Source organism: Oncorhynchus gorbuscha, linkage group LG02 (genome assembly GCF_021184085.1).
Source record: "Oncorhynchus gorbuscha isolate QuinsamMale2020 ecotype Even-year linkage group LG02, OgorEven_v1.0, whole genome shotgun sequence".
In the NCBI taxonomy this organism is placed as follows: Eukaryota; Metazoa; Chordata; class Actinopteri; order Salmoniformes; family Salmonidae; genus Oncorhynchus; species Oncorhynchus gorbuscha.
This window is the reverse complement of record NC_060174.1, coordinates 22838724-22860941: the sequence shown is the minus strand read 5'-3', so window position 1 is coordinate 22860941 and position 22218 is coordinate 22838724. Positions and strand designations below refer to the sequence as shown.

Sequence of the window (22218 nt, the reverse complement as noted above, 5' to 3'; positions counted from 1 at the left end):
TTAGAATAGTACATGCTACCCTAACTGAGTGGGTAACTGCCCCAACATTCATGAATTAGAGACATTCGTTATAAAACAACAACACATTTAGTATAGCAAAGAGCCAACTGGCTACTTAGACAAATGGAAAACAGATAACTAGGCAAGTAGGGTCTATCTGTGGACCGCCGACTGGGGGGGGCATGGCTTGTAGTGTAGTGGCGATCGACTACACACCCCGCCCACCAAGTAGTGCAATGCGAGAATAGGGTTCAATAGGGTCTGGCTCCAGCAGATATGTGTATAACCTTGCTGGCTAATGCTGGTGGGCACGGCCTGTAGCGATGTAATGCTAATGAGGGTCATACTGCCATGAGTACCTACAATGGCAGTGGGCACAACATGTAGTGGGCACGGCTTGTAGTTACTCCAGTCCCCAGATATTAATGGGATAGCTATTCATAAAGATAAACCACTTCAGTTACTATGGTAGTTAGCTAGCAGAAATGATTAGTTCATATAGCTACAAACTCCAAAAGAGCACTTACATATGAAGCAACATTTGGACATGAAATTCATAATGAGTAAATAACATAACTAGGAGGTTAATGTCTTTTAACTGTCGACATGTAATACAGGCTAAAAACGAAAGGTCTACTGTCACAACAGCTAGTGAGCGAGCAGTCCGAAATGTCCTTTTAGCTAGCTAGCCGCTAACCATTAGCTAGTATGCTAACAACATTAGCTGACGAATTCCTGAGCAAACAACACATTTTGCAATGATCACAAGTTCATCACTGTGTCAATTGTTTATGTCTTTGTTAACATGTCATTCGTGGGGGATACTTGCTGATAGATATTAAATTAATTGACACGATCAGATTAGTGTCTTTTACTGCATCAGCTTCATGAGTTATGAAGCCAGGAGGCTTCGCTTTCTTAGAAATTCCTGGAGTAGCTGCATCCTCAACTGTACACTTGGTGAACCTAGCCAGACCAATCAATTTACACATTCTTAGCTGTTCAACAAATCATGCTAAAATAGCTAATTACAGTTAAAGTCAGAAGTTTACATACACCTGAGCCAAGTACATTTAAACTCAGTTTTTCACAATTCCTGACATTTAATCCAAGTAAAAAATCCCTGTTTTAGGTCAGTTAGGATCACCACTTTATTTTAAGAATGTGAAATGTCAGAATAATAGTAGAGAGAATGATTTATTTCAGCTTTTATTTCTTTCATCACATTCCCAGTGGATCAGAAGTTTACTCAATTAGCATTTGGTAGCGTTGCCTTTAAAATGTTTTAACTTAGGTCAAACGTTTCGGGTAGCCTTCCACAAGCTTCCCACAATAAATTGAGTGAATTATGGCCCATTCCTCCTGACAGAGCTGGTGTAACTGAGTCAGGTATGTAGGCCTCCTTGCTCGCACACGCTTTTTCAGTTTTGCCCACAATTTTTCTATAGTATTGCGGTCAGGGCTTTGTGACGGCCACTCCAATACCTTGACTTGTTGTCCGTAAGCCATTTTCCCACAACTTTGGAAGTATGCTTGGGGTCATTGTCCATTTTGAAGACCCATTTGTGACCAAGCTTTAACTTCTTGACTGATGTCTTGAGATGTTGCTTCAATATATCCACATAATTTTCCTCCCTCATGAAGCTATCTATTTTGTGAAGTGCACCAGTCCCTCCTTTAGCAAAGCACCCTCATATTTAACATAATTTACATTTAAGTCATTTAGCAGACGCTCTTATCCAGAGCGACTTACAAATTGGGTGCTGATTCATGGTTGGGATGGTGTTCTTTGGCTTGTAAGCCTCCACTTTCACCTCCAAACATAACAATGGTCATTAACAATGGTCATTACAGATAAACAGTTCTATTTTTGTTTCATTAGACCAGAGGACATTTCTCGATGTTTGTTCCCATGTGCAGTTGCAAACTGTAGTCTGTGTTTTTATGGCGGTTTTGGAGCAGTGGCTTCTTCCTTGCTGAGCGGCCTTTCAGGTTATGTCGATATAGGACTCGTTTTACTGTGGATATAGATACTTTTGTACCTGTTTCCTCCAGCATCTTCACAAGGTAATTTGCTGTTGTTCTGGGATTGAGTTGCACCTTTCACACCAAAGTACGTTCATCTCTAGGAGACAGAACGCGTCTCCTTCCTGAACGGTATGACGGCTGTGTGGTCCCATGGTGTTTATACTTGCATACTATTGTTTGTACCGATGAACGTGGTACCTTCAGGCGTTTGGAAATTGCTCCCAAGGATGAACCAGACTTGTGGAGGTCTATAATTATTTTTCTGTGATCTTGGCTGATTTTTGATTTTCCCATGATGTCAAGCAAAGAGGCACTGAGTTTGAAGGTAGGCCTTGAAATACATCCACAGCTATACCTCCAATTGACTCAAATCATGTCAATTAGCCTATCAGAAGCTTCTAAAGCCATGACATAATTTTCTGGAATTTTCCAAGCTGTTTGAAAGCACAGTCAACTTAGTGTATGTAAACTTCTGACCCACTGGAATTGTGATACAGTGAATTATAAGTGAAATAATCTGTCTGTAAACAATTGTTGGAAAAATGACTTGCTAAAACTATAGTTTGTTAACAAGAAATTTGTGGAGTGGTTGAAAAACTAGTTTTAATGACTCCAACCTAAGTGTATGTAAACTTCCGACTTCAACCGTATGTAAATAAGACATTATTATTAATAAGACATTATTACACATTATGAATTTTACAAATACTTCAAATAACACTTCAAACACTGATATGCACCCAAACAAAATCCCAAAGACCAAACTAAATTGGTGCATCAGAAAATGTATAATATGGCATCCAATATTTGCAGGATATCATTGCATGCATGGTTTCGTTCATGTAACATAATGGGGCGGCAGGGTAGCCTAGTGGTTAGAGTGTTGGACTAGTAACCGGATGGTTGCAAGTTCAAATCCCTAAGCTGACAAGGTACAAATCTTTCGTTCTGTCCATGAACAGGCAGTTAACCCACTGTTCCTATGCCGTCATTGAAAATAAGAATTTGTTCTTAACTGACTTTAAATAAAGGTAAAATAATTTTATTAATATGTAATGGTGCAAAAAAAAAAATTAACGTATGACCCATAAAACTTATCAGTCAAACACGGAATGGTTCCAATGATCTTTTCATAATTCATTTTACACATTGTGAATTTTACAAACACTTCAAATAAAGTATGTGTTTCGTGTAGGCTTACCTTGGCGTGATGTTTTGATAACATGAAACTGACCTGTCGGACAAGGTCAGTTTCATCAATATATTTGCTTCAATTTACTATCAAAAAATGTAAAATGGTAATTAGCAACAGAGAAGACCTCAGCAAGACTACAAATGTATGCAGGAAGCTCCTGCACGTCATCTCTAGCCGACACTGTCAGCTACCGTTCACTAGCACGATCAGATACCTGTGCACAATACATAATGAATCCATGTGCTGTATTGAAATGAATTGAATAAAGTGTTGAACTTCTTCTGTCCCCTTTGTCTTAGCTAGCCACTGACTAAACTCCAGCAGATCAAAAGTGTATTTTGTATTACATAGATAATTACTAGATAATTGTTTGTACAGTATATCAACTTGTGTCTATTTCAGACCTTATGGCATTTTTCAATGATGCGCATTAGATCATTTAAAAGGGGAAAATACCACTATAAGTCTGGCCATGTGTCACACCCTGATCTGTTTCACCTGTCTTTGTGCTTGTCTCCTGCCCTCTCCAGGTGTCGCCCATCTTCCCCATTTATCCCCAGTGTATGTATACCTGTGTTCTCTGTTTGTCTGTTGCCAGTTTGTTTTGTTTCGTCAAGCATACCAGTGTATTTCCCGTGCTCCTGTCTTTCTCTAGCTGCTGTCTTCTAGTTTTCCCGGTTTTGACCATTGAGCCTGCCTGCTGTTCTGTACCTTGTCACATCCCCCTGGATTACTGACCTCTGCCTGCCCTGACCCTGAGCCTGCCTGCCGTTTTGTACCTTTCGGACTCTGCTCTGGATTGCTGACCTCTGCCTGCCCTTGGCCTGTTGTTTGCCTGCCCCACTGTTTTTGTAATAAACTTTTCTTACTTCGAAATTGTCTGCATCTGGGTCTGGCCATGACGGACAGCAGACTCGGACCAGCTCCGCAATGCCCTCTCCTCCCAAGGAGCCACCATTGGAAGGCATGAGGAGTTGCTTCGTGGTCTTATGGAAGGGTTCCAAACCTTGGCTGAACGCCATGACCGCATGTTGAACACATTGCTGGAGGAATTCCGCAGGTTGTCTCTCTGGCCGCCTACCACGATGATAACCTCCCAGCCCCTCAGTAACCCGGCTGTTAGCAGCACGGCCGCCCCGGCCACCCCCGGTTTCCCAAAACCTCTGCTTACCTCCCCCAGAATGCTTCGCTGGAGAGTCGGAACCTGTCCGGCGTTTCTCTCATCATCGAACTGCAGCCCTCCTCCTTCCCCTCGGATCGCTCGAAGACAATGTACCTTATCAGGATTATGTCCGGGAGGGCTCTCGCCTGGGCTATGGCCATTTGGGAACAACAGTCGGCCAAATGCTTCAGTCTGGAGGAGTTTGTGGTGGAGGTGAAGAAGGTTTTAGATTCTCCATTGTCTGGGAGAGAGGCTGCCCGGAAGTTACTGCAGCTTTGGCAAGACTCCCTCAGTGTGGCAGACTATGCGGGGGATTTCTGGACTCTGGCAACTTACAGTGCCTGGAACCTGGAATCGCTGTTCGACACGTTCCTGCACAGATTATCGGAGGAAGTTAAGGACGAGCTAGCAGCCCGAGAACTACCGACGGATATCTACTCGCTCATTGCCTTGACCATCCGGATCGATGGGAGGCTACGGTAATGTAGGAAGGAGGAGGGCATCCCCACTGAGCCCCTCTCCATTCCCATGCATCTTAGAGCACTGGACAGGCGCTCTATAGGCCTGGTCACCCACAATACCACTCCCATCAACCTACGAGTGTCAGGGAAACAGAGCGAGGCAGTCCAATTCATTCTAATTAAGTCTCTTCAGGTTCCTGTGGTATTGGGATCATCTTGGCTCCAGCGACAGAATCCCCTCATTAACTGGACTGCTGGAGCCATCATGGGCTGGAGCCTGTTCTGCCACACCCATTGCTTGAAGTCAGCGCAGCCTGCCCTGGGAAGTCTTCCTGTGGACTCGGTAGTTACCCTGGACCTCTCTGCCATTCCCGTGGGATACCAGGATATACAGGAGGTTTTCAGTAAGGCCCGGGCCACTTCACTTCCTCCGCATGGACCCTATGACCGTGGGATCGACCTTCTCCCTGGCACCACCCCGCCCCAGGGATGACTGTACTCTCTGTTGGGTCCGGAGACCAAGGCCATGGAGAACTACATTGAGGACTCCGTAGCTGCAGGGTGTATCTGTCCTTCTGCCTCCCCCGCTGGCACAGGGTTCTACTTTGTGGAGAAGTAGGACAAAACCCTGTACCCGTGCATCGACTACCGGGGCCTCAATGACATCACAGTGAATAACCGCTACCACTCGTCACCTCGGCCTTCTGGTGCGGATTCAGGGAAGGGACAAGTGGAAGCATGCCTTCAATATAGCCAGCAGTCACTACGAACATCTGGTCATGCCATTCGACCTTACCAATGCTCCAGCTGTGTTCCAGGCCCTGGTTAAGGATGTTCTCCACGACATGTTGAACCGGTTCGTCTTCGTCTACCTCGACGACATCCTCATGTTCTCATACTCAACCCAAGAACACGTGCTCCACGTCCGACAGGTCTTCCAGCGCCTCCTGGAGAACCAGCTTTTTGTGAAAGCGGAGAAATGTGAATTCCATCCCCTTCTTTTGTTACATCATCGCTGCAGGAAATTAACAGATTGATCCCGGGAAGGTGAGACCGGCAGTGGATTGGCACCAGCCTACGTCCAGAGTGCAGTGTGTAACGTCTCCTAGAATTTTGCCAACTTTTATAGCCACTTTATCCGGGGCTACAGCACCCTGGCTTCCCCGCTGTAGGCACTCACCTCGCCCAAGGTTCCGTTCATGTGGTCCCCAGCTGCTGACCGGGCATTACGGGACCTCAAGCACTGCTTCACCACAGCTCCCATATTGGTTCCTCCTGACCCGTCCCGTCAGTTCGTGGTGGAGGCCGATGCTTCGGATGTCGGAGTGAGGCTGTCCTGTCCCAGTGTTCTGCCCTGGACCTCAAGTTACACCCCTGCGCCTTCTTCTCCCATCACCTCAACGCCACAGAGAGGAATTACGATGTGGGAAATCGTGAGTTTCTCGCAGTGAAGATGGCGTTGTAGGGGTGGAAACACTGGTTGGAGGGGGCGGAACATCCGTTCATTGTGTGGACTGATCACAAGAACCTGGACTATCTCCACACCGCCAAGCGTCTCAATTCCAGGCAAGCTAGGTGGGCCCTGCTTTTCACCTGGATTAACTTCTCCCTCTCCTACCAACAGGGATCCAAGAATATCAAGCCGGATGCGCTGCCATGCCACTATAGCCCCGCGGCTACACCCTCGGACCCCGAGACCATCCTTCCCTCCTCGTGCCTGGCGACGTTAATCAGCTCGTGAATAGAGAAGCAGCTCCATGAGGTGCAATGTTCCCAGCAAAACCCCGGGGGGCCCAGATAACCAGATGTTTGACCCTGATGATGTCCACCCCTCGCTCCTGGAGTGGAACCTATCCTCCAAGCTAGACTGCCACCCGGGCTCCCATCAGACCCTGGCCTTTGTGCGGCAACGCTTTTGGTGACCTACCATGGTTCCGGACATCTCCGCATTCATCGCTGCCTGCACGATCTGTGCGCAGAACAAGACTCCTTGGCAAGCTCCAGCTGGTCTCATTCAACCATTGCCTGTCCCTCACCGTCTCTGGTCTCACATATCCCTGAACTTCTCCACAGGTCTCCCACCGTCTGATGGCAACACTGCAATCCTGACAGTAGAGGACCTGTTTTCCAAAGCCTCCCATTTCATTCCTCTCCCCAAGCTACCCTCTGCCAAAGAGACGGCCCAGCTCATGGTGCAGCACGTCTTCCGGATCCATGGACTCCCGGTGGACATGGTCTCCGACCGGGTTCCTCAGTTCTAGTCCCGGTTCTGGAAGGTGTTCTGCACACTCATTGGGTCGTCGGCCAGCCTGTCCTCCAGGTTCCACCCTCAGTCCAACGGCCAGTCAGAGCAAGCCAATCAAGACCTTGAGACCACTCTTCGCTGCCTTGTCTCCGCCAAACCCACCACCTGGAGCCAGCAACTCGTGTGTGTTGAATAAGCCCGCTACACCCTCCCCTGCTCTGCCACCGGACTCTCGCCTTTCGAGGGCAACACCCTCCCCTGCTCTTCCCGGAGCAAGAGGAAGAGGCCGGCATACCATCGGGCCAGATGTTTGTCTGCCACTGTCGCCGTACCAAAAAGAGAGCCCAGTCGGCTCTTCTCAAGACTACCTCCAGGTATAGGCGACAAGCGGACTGACACCGGACTCCGGCTCCCCGGTGTCGTCTCGGGAAGAGGGTATGGCTGTCTACTTGAGATCTGCCCCTCCGGGTGGAGTCCTGCAAACTTTCCCCCCATTGTACTGGCCCTTTCCCCATCCTCACAATGATTAGCCCCTTCTGCTGTTCATCTTATGTTGCCCCGTACCCTCCGTATAAATCCCACTTTTCATGTGTCTAGGATTAAAACTATGTCTCACAGCCCTTTGTCTCCTGTTTCGGACTCTGATCTGGATTGTTGACCACTGCCTGCCATTGACCTGTCGTTTGCCTGCCCCCGTTTTTGTTATAAACTTTTGTTACTTCACAACTGTCTGCATCTGGGACAGTTGATACCTTGATACCATGTGTAGAAGTACAGCTCTAGTGAGGGGCAACTTATTGGTTTGGTCAGGGCCAATATGAGAGATAAAGTTTATCCTGTATCGGAGTGTAGCTATCAAGTTAAGTTTGAGAATCTTAGCAATACAATGTGTTCTATACAGCTGTCAACATTCTACAAAGAAAGATACACTTAATCAATTATCATTAACCAGAATATGTCATCATTCAAATCAAACTTTATTTATACAGCACATTTTTTACAACAAATGTATTTCAAGGTGTTCAAATTAATGTATTGAAAGGCATGTGGCACTTAACATCTTCCATCTTGGCAGGTCTCTGTAGGTGACCAGGTGATTCCCTCTATGCCTCCGTGGAGCTCATACAGGTAGCCATGCAGCCTATTTTGGTGGGTCACAATTTCAGCCGTACGGATGTGGAATGCTAATGGAGGAAGCCAGCCGTGACCAAAAAGGTGCAGTCAGTGGAGGACCTGTACCTGGCTGAAGACAACAACCCTCTGTCCTGGGAGCCCACAGAGGAGGATCTTCAGTAGCTAAGGAACCATCTCTGGGGAAGGTTCAGTGGAATGGCATGTCTCCCTGAACCTGAGCCAGAACAACTGCTACCCTCCCTGTCATTCCTGTCTGTACTGGAAATTGTAAAAAATAAAATAAAATTTAAAAAAGGCACCTCGGGCAAACCGGCATCCTGGTTGGCATGGCGCTGTTGGTGGAGCAGCCGAAAGCTATATGGCAGGCAATAGTTCGACATTGCACCAACCCCAACTGACACACCATGAGAAGATGGAGGTTGACAGCCATAAATTATGGAGCAGTGGTTAGGGCCAAGCGTGTAACTCCATCACTGCTAAAAAAGGGTCCTCAGATCACAGTCGTTGGATGGGTGTCTGTAAAGTGGGGCACAGGTAACAAAGAGGAGGGCATCAAGGCATTTAAAATGGCTACAGGGATGGATGTGCGGGAGGGCTTTTGTTCACGGGGTCTGGGATTCTGAGTGGGCACCACAGCTGTGTTGGAGGTCAAGTGTCCCTATGGTGCAAGGGAACTTACTATTGAAGAGACAGTGAAGTTGAAGGATTCCTATATGGAAGGAGGGTTTTACTGCCTCTGTGAAGACAATCCTTCCTGGCAACAAGGTCCAACGTCAACTCCACATCATTGGAAGGGATATCTGCTTCTTCGTTGTGTGAACCACCAAAGCCTCCATCACCATTCCCATCCAGCATGACAACGTCTGACAGACTCCTATTGCTCCGCTTGTCAGCAACTGTTTTCAGGGAAGCCAATGGTCCAAAATTATTCCACATAGTTCATACAGACACACTAGGCTCCCAGAATAGGTAATTGTCACACCCTGATCTGTTTCAGCTGTCTTTGTGCTTGTCTCCACCAACCTCCGGGTGTCACCCATCTTCCCCATTATCCCCTGTGTATTTATCACTGTGTTCTCTGTTTGTCTGTTGTCAGTTCACTTTGTTTCGTGAAACCTACCAGTGTTTGTTCCCCTGCTCCTGTTTGTTCTTGCTCCTGTTTTCTAGTCCTTCACGGTGTTGACCATTCTGCCTGCCCTGACACTGAGCCTGCCTGCCGTTCTATACCTTGCCCCACCTCACTGGTCTATTGACCCCTGCCTGCCCGAACCCTGAGACTGCCTGCCGTTCTGGACCTTTTGCACCCTCTCTGGATTACTGACCTCTGCCTCCCTTTGACCTGTTGTTTGCCTGCCCCTGTACTAGAAATAAACTTTTGATTCTTCGACACTGTATGCATCTGGCTCATACCTGAAAAATTATAGTTATATTACATACAAGTTTTGTTCAAAGCAGCCAACTAAAGTAATGTAGTTCATTTGATCATGGGCATAGTGGTAATTTATATCTGTGATGTTCAAATAATTTCTTGCTCCCTGTGTCTTACTAGCTGAAGGTCCCAGTCATCCCTGCCTATACATGAAATTGTTGAAAAACAAGTGAACAATGAATAAAGATCATACACAAACAATAGGCTCCTAGAAAAGGTTATATTACATTCAAGTGTTGCTCAAAGCAGCCAACTAAAGTAATGTAGTTAACGTAAGTTCAATCACAAAGGCTGGTCTGAGTGCATCTCCTCCCAGTTTCATTCACTAGTACGACACAATTCATATTGCATTTTATAATGGGCACAGTGGGAATTTATAGCTGTGATGTTTAAATTACGTCTTACCCCCAGAGTTAGAGAGAGTAACTAATTTCCAGCATATCTCCTTGCTGAGGATGGTGTTGATTATGCACTGCTTCTCTTGGGGTGAGCCTGGTGTTTCGCATGTCACTCCACATGTCTAAACATGGAGAAAAGGGGACATAAAGTAAAAATGTGGATGCATTTATGAATTCTATGTTTTACACAATATTGTATCATATTTGATGAGTTACTGACCTGTCCGTCCACAGGCTCGATCTGTTGTAGTCTCTACAACTTGACACTTGCACTCGGATCACACTGGCAAAGGATGTCCATGCGCCAGATAGCACAAGGGATGCACTCCTTTTGGACTGGAAAACAAAGAGACATTAGGTCAGTGGTGGGTCTTTCTCAATGCCCTATCAACATCTTTATCTGGACAGAAAATGCATTGTTTATCATAACACAAACCCACCTTGGACAATGTGACAAATTTTCCCTCAACACCCAATCCTCATGCCTCATTGTTCGTTCTTTTTTCCCAATCAACAGTCTGGATCTTTCTCTGGTAAATACAGGGCCATTTCTCTTTCCCACCGGAAAATGACAGATACAGACCTGATTGTTGCCACAGGGTTTCCAGTCCACCAATCGGAAATAAAAAAAATGTTTAACTTTTACTAGCTAGCGAAGTTGATTACTAAAATGGTCAAATCTATATTAAAATTCCATAACCCACAGACCTACACTTGACTAAAGTAACTGTAAAATGGACTGGGCTTTCATCTATCTGCACATCTAAAATTCTACAATGTGAATGGGACATTTCTGCTGGGATGGAATTATCTGGAATGCTCAACTAGATGATCAGGACTGTCTAGGGTACTATTTGCCGAAGAGGTTTAGTATTGTGATGAGCTATACGACTGTACTTCTGATTCTAATTATCAAGGGTGAAGTTAAAACCCTCAGCGGTGAGGTCATTGAGGAGGACACACAGTTTTAGGGGGATCATCTGAAAGGGACTGACATGCAGGGATGGAACATAAGGATTTTGGGCACTGGCCAGCAGACCACAATTTTCTACTAGCCCGGGTCCTAAATCTGTGGCATGCGATGTTTGTAAATTTTGGCACATTTTCATTTCACAGCCATTTCACTGTTGTGTCAGGCTAGTTTGGCACATTGTCTACTAGCCCAGTCTGAAAAGTACTATCCTCGGGCTAGTTTAATTTCCATCCCTGTTGACGTGTATAACTATATATTATTATTATTATTATTATAACTGACTTCACAGGTCATTTTATTAGTCGTGTAACTATGCACTCGTGGAACAAAACCGTTTTGTGTTTGGTACGGGAAAACATTAAACCCACAAGTCCTTTGATAGCCAGCTAGTTAACGTTAGGTCACCGTTCATGTAGTCACACTTTTCCCTGTGGTGACATGTTAATTAATGTTAAATAATGTTAGCTAGTTAGCGCTAATCACTAACGTTAGGCACATTTGCTAATTCAGAAGAATGGCGCCGGAGGGGATGTCTGCCGTTTTACGTGCTCTTAACCAATTGTGCTATTTTGTGTATTTTTTCACACTGTTTGTAACTTATTTTGAACATAATGTTGATGCTACCATCTCTTATGACCGAAAAGAGCTTCCGGATATCAGAACAGCGATTACTCACCTCGAACTGGATGAAGATTTTTTCTTTAATGAGTCCGACGCAAAGGATATAAGTAATGTTGCTCCCAGACAAGGCCCAAATCCCTGTCATTCACGTGAAGAAAATAAGTAAATACAGGTGGCGGAGATCAGGGTGCCTTGTGAGAATTCGTCGGTGAGTAGTTAATGGTAGTCTCGAGGTATAGTACCTCATGATAACCTGTAGGCCACACTATCTACCAAGAGAGATTTCATCTATATTTTTCGTAGCCGCCTATTTACCACCACAAACCGAAGCTGGCACTAAGACCTTACTCAACGAGCTGTATAAAGCCGTAAGCAAACAAGAAAATGCTCATCCAGAAGCGGCGCTCCTAGTGGCCCGGGGACTGTGTGGTGCCAGGAAAACAACCTCTCCCTTAACATGAACAAGACAAAGAAGATGATCGTGGACTACAGGAAAAGGAGGACCGAACAAGCACCCATTCACGTCGATGGAGCTGCAGTGGAGCGGGTCGAGATTTTCAAGTACCTTGGTGTCCAAACTATCATGGTCCAAACACACCAAGAAAGTAATGAAGATGTGGCCTTTTCCCCCTCAGGAGACTGAAAAGATTTGGCATGGGTCCATAGATCCTCAAAAAGTTATACAGCTGCACCATCGAGAGCATCCTGGTTGGTTGCATCACCGCCTGGTATGGCAACTGCTCGGCATCTGACCGTAAGACGCTAACAGGGCTAGGGAGTAAAGGATTACATGTTACATTTAAGGGATTACAAAAAAACAGTAACTGTAATCCATTACGTTACCAAGAAAAAATTATATAATCAGATTACAGATACTTTGGAAAAACTAGATGATTACTTCAAGGATTACTTTTAAATTCAGAAAGGATGTTTCGGGAAAAACATATTTCACACATTCCTGTTTTCTCAATGACATTCTAATCAGCATTGAAAAATTGCGCACGTTTAAGTTTGTTCGACCTGAGCGAGTCTGACCACAAGACAGAGACCACTATGATGAAACACCAAATGTGTTTGATCGATCGTGGGAAAAGCACAGCAATAGGCTTTGGTCCAAGGTATGTCTTCCAATGGTGCGACTGCTGTCGGCATCCAAAGATTATCCAACTTCCATAAACGCTTGGAGGTAAGGATGACAGCAGTGATGTAGTCTACGGCGATACAGATATCACTTATTGATTTCTACATAGCGCATGTATGTGAATCACACTGCTGCTCCCTCGTTTAGCTATTTGCGATTTACGGATTGTGGTCGTTGTGGATGGTGGTTCACAAATCTAAATGTGTATTTGAACCCAATAATGGTTGAATTCAAGAAGTTTAAGCTGCTTATCAATCATTGTTGTTGAAACCAGTGGACAGCCAGTGAAAAATGCGCTCTTGCAACAGCTGCATAGTGCGGATCCCAGCCAATGTAATATACGCTGATTTAAAAAATCTATAGGCCTAAAGGACACATGCTCACACTCGCACACATTTGATAAACTTAAAGGGGTAACCTGTATTTAATAAATGACAGTCTATCATTACTTTAAGACATGAAGGTCAGTCAATGTGGAAAATTTCAAGAACTTTGAAAGTTTCTTCAAGTGCAGTAGCAAAAACCATCAAGCACCATGATGAAACTGGCTCTCATGAGGACCACCACAGGAAAGGAAGACCCAGAGTTACATCTGCTGCAGATTATTTTATTTATTTCACCTTTATTTAACCAGGTAGGCTAGTTGAGAGCAAGTTCTCATTTACAACTGCGACCTGGCCAAGAATAAAGCAAAGCAGTTAGACACATACAACAACACAGAGTTACACATGGAATAAACAAACATACAGTCAATATTTACAGTAGAAAAGAAATCTATATACAGTGTGTGCAAATGAGGTAAGATAAGGGAGGTAAGGCAACAAATAGGCCATGGTGACAAAGTAATTACAATATACCAATTAAACACTGGGGTGATTAATGTAAAGATGAATGTGCAAGTAGAGATACTGGGGTGCAAAGGAGCAAGATAAAATTTAAAAAATACAGTAGGGGGATGAGGTAGATTGGATGGGCTATTTACAGATGGGCTATGTAATGGTGCAGTGATCTGTGAGCTGCTCTGACAGCTGGTACTTAAAGCTAGTGAGGGAGATATGAGTCTCCAGCTTCAGTGATTTTTGCAGTTCATTGGCAGCAGAGAACTGGAAGGAAAGGTGGTCAAAGGAGGAATTGGCTTTGGGGGTGACTAGTGAGATATACCTGCTGGAGCGCGTGCTATGGGTGGGTACTGCTAAGGTGACCAGTGAGCTGAGATAAGGCAGGGCTTTACCTAGCAGAGACAGATGATAAATGAATTACAAATAACTGCACCTCAGATTGCAGCCCAAATAAATGCTTCACAGAGTTCAAGTAACAGACACATCTCAACATCAACTGTTGACAAACAAGGAACAAAGAAACTACTACTAATGGACACCAATAAGAATAAGAGACTTGCTTGAGCCAAGACACACGAGCAATAGACATTAACCCTGTGGAAATCTGTCTGATGAGTCCAAATTCAAGATTTTTGTTTCTAACCGTCGTTGTGAAACGACGAGTAGGTGAAAGGATGATCTCCGCATGTGTGGTTCCCACCATGAAGCATGGAGGAAGAGGTGGGATTGTGTGGGGGTGCTTTGCTGGTGACACTGTCTGTGATTTATTTAGAATTCAAGGCACACTTAACCAGCATGGCTACCACAGCATTCTGCAGCAATACACCATCCCATCTAGTTTGCGCTTAGTGGGACTATCATTTGTTTTTCAACAGGACAATTACCCAATACACCTGCAGGCTGTGTAAGTGTTATTTGACCAAGGAGGAAAGTTATGGAGTGCTGCATCAGATGACCTGGCCTCCACAATCACCTGACCTAAACCCAATTGAGATGGTTTGGGATAAGTTGGACCGCAGAGTGATGGAAAAGCAGCCAACAAGTGCTCAGCATATGTGGAAACTACTTCAAAACTGTTGGAAAAGCATTCCAGGAGAAGCTGGCTGAGAGAATGCCAAGAGTGTACAAAGCTGTCAACAAGGCAAAGGGTGGCTACTTTGAAGAATTTCAAATATAAAATATATTTTGATTTGTTTAACACTTTTTTGGTTACTACATGATATCATATGTGTTATTTCATAGTTTTGATGTCTTCACTATTATGAAGAAATTTAGAAAATAGTCAGATAAAGAAAAACCCTTGAATGAGTAGGTGTTCAAACCTTTGACTGGTACTCTATATATTTTAATTCTTGAAGAATATAACATACCTGTCACACTCCATGAGAACCCAAAATATAAGCTTGTTTTTCTCCAATGTTTGTAAACATTGTAAATGTAAACACACACTGTATACCCTCATAACATGGTTAAAACAATCATGTTGCTATCATGGATGGTCAGTCTTTAAATTCATAGCACTGTCTATTAATCTGAGAGTGGTTACATTTCTCCAGGCCTATCCCTCAGCTTTTTACCAAAACAGAGGTCCAACAATTTTGTTATTTTTTCATCTGTTGATTTTCCCTTTAAACAGCTGCATATTATCAATATATCAAAGTGTCACCAACAAAAATGTAAACAATAGGCCTATAGCAAATGCAGCATATGACATACATTTTTCACATGTAAATAGCACTTTTAAGTAGCGCTCAAAGCATGCCATTCCATGAGCGCAGAATTTATTTTTCAACTCGAATCAATGAGCCCCAATCAGGTCTCTATGACAACAAAATCATAAACAACAGAGTAGGGCTGGCTAATAAGTCCTTAGTTTTGGGGTTATGCTCAGGTAAAAACTATTTGGCTAATCTATACTTCCATATCTCCAAGTACTATGCTTGACGATCAAGGGGTATAACATTTATTGAAATGACTGGAACTCTGATAAGACTTTGGTTTTTAATGTAAAGATATCATTTAATAATATTATTACATGTAGTAGAAAGCAATGGGTTAGAAGAAGCCTACATTATCAACACACACAAAAAAAAGTTTTAAACATCTATATATGGCCAGCTATGTAAACTTTAACATTGATTTATCCTGCAATAGATATCGTTCAATTGGTAACATACAGTTGAAGTCGGAAGTTTACATACACTTAGGTTGGAGTCATTAAAACTCGTTTTCAACCACTCCACAAATGTCTTGCTATCAAACTATAGTTCTGGCAAGTCGGTTATGACATCTACTTTGTGCATAACACAGGTAATTTATCCAACAATTGGTTACAGACAGATTATTTAACTTACAATTCACTGTTTCACAATTCCAGTGGGTCAGAGGTTTACATGCTCTAAATTGACTGTGCCTTTAAACAGCTTGGAAAATTCAGGAAAATGATGTCATGGCTTTAGAAGATTCTGATAGGCTAATTGACATAATTTGAGTCAATTGGAGGTGTACCTGTGGATGTATTTCAAAGCCTACCTTCAAACTCGGTGCCTCTTTGCTTGACATCATGGGGAAATCAAAAGAAATCAGCCAAGACCTCCACAAGTTTGGTTCATCCTTGGGAGAAATTTCCAAATGCCTGAAGGTACCACGTTCATCTGTACAAACAATAGTACGCAAGTATAAACACCATGGGACCACGCAGCTATCATACCGCGCAGGAAGGAGACACGTTCTGTCTCCTAGAGATGAACGTACTGTGGTGCGAAAATTGCAAATCAATCCCAGAACAGTAAAGAACCTTGTGAAGATACTGGAGGAAACAGGTAAAAAAGTATCTATATCAACAGGAAAACGAGTCCTATATCGACATAACCTGAAAGGCTGCTCAGCAAGGAAGAAGCCAGACTATGGTTTGAAACTGCACATGGGGACAAAGATCGTACTTTTTGGAGAAATGTTCTCTGGTCTGATGAAACAAAAATATAAATGTTTGGCCATAATGACCATCGTTATGTTTGGAGGAAAAAGGGGGAGGCTTGCAAGCCAAAGAACCGTGAAGCACGGGGGTGGAAGCATCATGTTGTGGGGGTGCTTTGCTGCAGGAGGGACTAGTGCACTTCACAAAATAGATGGCATCATTAGGGAGGACAATTACGTGGATATATTGAAGCAACATTTCAAGACATCAGTCAAGAAGTTAAAGCTTGGTCGCAAATGGGTATTCCAAATGGACAATGACCCCAAGCATACTTCCAAAGTTGTGGCAAAATTGCTTAAGGACAACAAAGTCAAGGTATTGGAGTGGCCATCACAAAGCCCTGAACTCAATCCCATAGAAAATTTGTGGGCAGAATTGAAAAAGCATGTGCGAGCAAGGAGGCCTACAAACCTGACTCAGTTACAACAGCTCTGTCAGGAGGAATGGGCCAACATACACCCAACTTATTGTGGGAAGGTTGTGGAAGGCTACCCAAAACATTTGACTCTAGTTAAACAATTTCAAGGCAATGCCACCAAATACTAATATAGTGTATGTAAACTTCTGACCCACTGGGAATGTGATGATAGAAATAAAAGCTGAAATAAATCATTGTCTCTACTATTATTCTGACATTTCACATTCTTAAAATAAAATGGTGATACTAACTGACCTCAGATTGGTATTTTTTACTTGGATTAAATGTCAGTAATTGTGAAAAACTGAGTTTACAAGGTGTATGTAAACTTCCGACTTAAACTGTACAGTTTTGTCTTCTTCTAATGCCTCTTAGGGGGAAAGTAATCTAAAAGTAACTGAATGTGATCAAATTACGTTACTGAGTTTGGGTAATCCAAAAGTTACGTTACTGATTACAATTTTGGACAGGTAAGTAATAACTGTAATGGATTACATTTAGAAAGTGACCTACCCAACCCTGGGCGCTACAGGGGGTAGTGCGTACATCACTGGGGCCAAGCTTCCTGCCATCCAGGACCTATATTCTCAGCGGTGTCAGAAGAAGGCCCCAAAAAATGTCAAAGATCCCAGTCACCCAAGTCATAGACTGTTCTCTCTGCTACTGCACGACAACCAGTACCGGAGCGCCAAGTCTAGGTCCAAAAGGCTTCTTAACATCTTCTACCCCCAAGCCATAAAACTGCTTAATAATTAATCAAATGGCCACCCAGACTATTTGCATTGACCCCCCCCCCTCCTTTGTTTTTACACCTCTGCTACTCGCTGTTTATTATCTATGCAGTCACTTTACCCCTAACTACATGTATAAATTACCTCGACTATATAGCCTCATTATTGTTATTTTATTGTGTTACTTTTTATTTTTCACTTTTTACTTTTGTTTATTTACTAAATATTTTGTTAACTCTATTTTCTTAACTGCATTGTTGGTTAAGGGCTTGTAAGTAAGCATTTCACGGTAAGGTCTACACACCTGTTGTATTCGGTGCATGTGACAAATCAAATTTGATTTGTTTCAACATGTCACCACTTATTGGTAAAGTCCCACTACACCAGGGTGAGATATCGTGCAACGTTAGCTAGCTAACGTTAGCTAATGTAGATAACTAGCCAACCAAGGTGCCTAACTACCTAGCGCACCAGGCGATATTCAGCTAGCTGTATATCTGCCCTGGTAGGCTAACGTTAGCTAGCATGTCACCAAGTGAAAAAGTATGACTACGCAAACTGTGAGCTAACGTTATGTAGCTGGCTAGCTCACAAAGAACTTAATAATAGGTCAATAATAAAAGATCAAAACAGTCATTATGCTATCCTATTTTGTTTTATTTTTACTTGTAAGGAAAGTAAAGTGTGTTGTACACGTAACTACAGTCAGTGATTATCTAGCTAATTTTCAAAAGCATCTAGCTAACCACAGCTCTTTGACCAAAATAGCTTGTTAGCAGCTAGCAAACAGGGCTTACCTTATCACACAACTCCAGCGAAGCCTCTCACTCAGAGGACGGAAAACGATCAAATACACGTGTGCTTATCAAAGTAACGTTACTGGTTACAATCCAGTGTAGAGCACAGAACCATCCTTGCTTCTGATCGACGGAGACCTAAGGTTAGCTAATTAGCTAAAAAGGCCAGGGTAATTTAAAAAATGAGAGTAATGAAAAATGCTACGATAGCTAGCTAGGTCATTTGAAAAATGCTAAACAAGAATACACACAAGAAATACAAAATATCAATTATTTACACGAGAAACTAGAAAGGCTGTAATATCTACTTGCTAGGTTACTTGTGGATGAGTTTGCATGAAGAAATGTGGAGGTTCTTTCCACCCTGCGCCTTGAGTGGTTACGTCAAAACTTGCATCAGGATGTGTAGTTCTGTATGATAGCCACATTAGCGGCTAAATAGCATTTTATTTTTGGAAAGTTATTACAGAAGAAAAAGCCTGACTTTAATAAAAATAAACTGAAAGCATGCTTAATAAATTGCCCATAAAGCATTTTTTATAAAGGAACTATAGGACAATTATTTCATGTGTATTTAAAGATACACTATGCAGAAATCGTTCCTCCGTTTCCTGCTTGCTAATTTCAGTTTATGTGATAAAACAAGCAAGGATAGTGTAGATAATCATTGTACCATCTAAACAGCTGTGAAATATATTGTATGTTCAGCTATTTGAAGCTGGTGTACAAAACCGAAAGTAAAAGACTAAAAAAATGAAACTTAAGAACGGGAAGCATGGAAATAGCTCACATAGAATAGATCTACTGCTTCTTAATCTTGCTTTCAATGAGAATGACAGATCTATAACTCACTTCTCTATGTGAATTTGATCTAGTCCCCAAAAAGTTCCATATTGCAGCTTTAATATTTTATTTAACTAGGCAAATCAGTTGAGAACCAATTTGTATTTACAATGACCGCCTAGGAACAGTGGGTTAACTGGGCAGAAGGACCGTTTTTTTTGACCTTGTCAGCTCGGGGGATTCGATGAAGCAAGAAATCAAATCAAATCAAATGTATTTATATAGCCCTTCGTACATCAGCTGATATCTCAAAGTGCTGTACAGAAACCCAGCCTAAAACCCCAAACAGCAAGCAATGCAGGTGTAGAAGCACGGTGATTCGGAAAAACTCCCTAGAAAGGCCAAAACCTAGGAAGAAACCTAGAGAGGAACCAGGCTATGTGGGGTGGCCAGTCAACTTCTGGCAACCTTTCCGTTACTGGCCCAACGCTCTAACCACTAGGCTAGCCTGCCTAAATAATAGTTTAATATTATGTTTACCAAGTAACTTCACCACCAACAAGTCATTTTTGGTCAGTTGATTTGTGCAGGAGGCATCACTGCAAGTCCCAGACTATTCATTACAAACGTGAGACATTACTAGATAGGCCTTTCCTTTGTATGTTAACTACTACGTTTTGAGCAGTACACAACACGCGTCCCTAAACCAACTATGTTCCATCTTGGAAAAGGTCATGAGACACAAATCTATCAAAACTGCGCAATGATGAGGAGAATGTGTAAACGACTTTTTCGGCTTTTAGATTCGGTGTTTTGACAATATCTTTTGGTCTATAATTTCAGATTTGCATTTAGTGGAGATTCATTACTGATGAAAAGCTGCAAACCTCACTGACAGCAAAAGATGGATGTCAACAAATCTGCACATTTAACATTCCTCCATAGTTTACTTCCAATGCGTAATATCAATTTGGTTAATTGTGATTTAAATTAAAGTTGTGTCTTGGATAAATGATTATACTTGTTCAGCCCATGGATAACCAATTTGCGCCCAACCTCAGTGCCACTTTACACTTACCTGAAATCGCTGTATGGATGAATAATCCAATTACCGGCCGATTTGACGCGCTGTTGTTCCTTTTCAACAGCTTTTTGGCTCCCAAACATACGCAGTGAAAATTTATTAACTCCAGGCTGAAGCATGGAACTAAATTGCCGCTGCATGTATGTTCGATTGTCATTTGGTTCCCATTCATCTGTCACAACCTGGGATATATCCTCAGATTTAAAACATGAGACAGAATTCATCTTCTGTTGGTTCTGCACAGAGTACGATGCTTTTCTACTAGGGGCATTTGAGAAGGAAACTCGGGGGTCCTTTTTCACAGTGGCAGTAGTTGTTGCCCCGGCCACCTCGGTCCCTTGTCCCTGTGCTAATGTCCCCGCTGAGGTAATAGAACCGTCCATGCTGGCGACTCTTGAATTACATCTAGACTGCCTTTTCCCGTCGTCGGGTTCAACTATTCCTGCTGTCTGCTTCTCCTGCCTAAAATATGATGGAGGACAGGCTCCCAGAAATGTTGGGGTCCCTTCTGCAATCTCCGCTTTTATTGCATATCATACCGGTAATGCCTTCACCTGTCCAACCAGTAGCCAACCCGGTTAGCGCTGTTCCTGTGGCTGAGTCCTGTTCAGCCCTGTAGTCTGAGGCGCCACCGCCAGCAGTATCTCCCTGGCAAAACAGAGCACAGTTTGTGGCGCGTGTAGGAACACTAGGTGCGGACTCCTCGCCTTGCATGAGCCACAGCTCATTGTTATTCGAGTTCTTGCAGTTCTTGTTGACGCTGCTCCCCCTCCTGGTGTAAATGTCTTAATCTTTATACTTCCAAGGTTCCTATTACCTCCACCACCAAAGGAGCCGGTGTTGTGCCGAAAATTACCCCCCTGGCAGAATCCCCCTCCCCACTTCGCGTGAACGCACACACACTCAATTCTTCATTGCTTCGATTTGCATGCTAATTGATATTTTTGATCTCGTTAGGCTGCGTTTCATTTATTTTTTTTATATCGGTTTGATCGCGGGGGAGGCACTCGTAATGTCTGCAGTTTTCGGTTTGGCTATTTGTTTCAAGTGTATTAGTCTATAAATAAATCTATTTGCCAAACTTCGTCATCTTTCCCATGTCTTATTCGAATAGTAGTTGATCTGAAATGTTTATTGCTTTTCTACATTTTACTCAATCTCTGTTTAATATAACACACATACATTAATTATTAATTTCGGTTGCCTATCCTGAAATGAAGTTTGTTCAATAGAAAGTATTTGACTCTAGACACAAAATTAAGGAAATTAGAAGTGGGGATTTTGGCAGGCTAAAAATCGAGGAGGGAGTACAATGTAGGCAAGCAATAAATTACAATATTCAATGATTACATTTCTCATTAACAGGTTATAGGCTTCATGTGAGCCACAAAGTCAGAACAGCAGCGGAAATTAAGAGGGGAAAATAGACTAAATTATTATTATTAGGTTTCGTCTCTGGTAGCACCAGTTAAGGCAGGTGAGGTCTCCGCATGTGTGTGGGGTGGGACAAAAGAGCTATCAAAGGCATTTTGAGCGGGACTCGGGGCTCTATAGTGAAATAAAACAATAAGTACTAGCCAAGACAGAGAGGCATATTGTCATTAGAGAGATGCATAAAGCAATCACAGTTGTTGATCAGGAGAGCTAAGACAACAATGGGTAAATGGCAATGAATGGGCAGAGCGGGTCAGTTCGGTACATACAGGACCTCAGTTTGAGGCTGGGGCCGACAGGTAAACAAAATGTTTACCGTGTTATTGAAACAGTCCAGGGGGCATCAGCTGTGTAGCCGAGTGATCATA

At 43.2% G+C, this 22218-nt stretch overlaps 1 protein-coding gene and 1 long non-coding RNA gene across 2 annotated transcripts in view; both read right to left on the bottom strand.

Moving 5' to 3' along the window:
• Window positions 1–21039, bottom strand: part of LOC123999362 (potassium/sodium hyperpolarization-activated cyclic nucleotide-gated channel 2-like) — a 100700-nt gene extending 79661 nt beyond the window's left edge. Inside the window, exon 1 of the mRNA XM_046305039.1 lies at window positions 20411–21039. Coding sequence (XP_046160995.1) covers window positions 20411–20799 — 389 coding nt within the window. The 5' untranslated portion in view covers window positions 20800–21039. The remainder of the gene's footprint in view (window positions 1–20410) is intronic.
• On the bottom strand, window positions 3997–18864 carry LOC123999369. The gene is made up of 5 exons (XR_006832443.1): window positions 18550–18864; window positions 10273–10388; window positions 10060–10174; window positions 8905–9121; window positions 3997–8741 (listed from the first exon to the last, which is right to left on the bottom strand). It is a non-coding gene; the product is annotated as an uncharacterized LOC123999369 (long non-coding RNA).
• Window positions 21040–22218: the final 1179 nt, after the last annotated feature.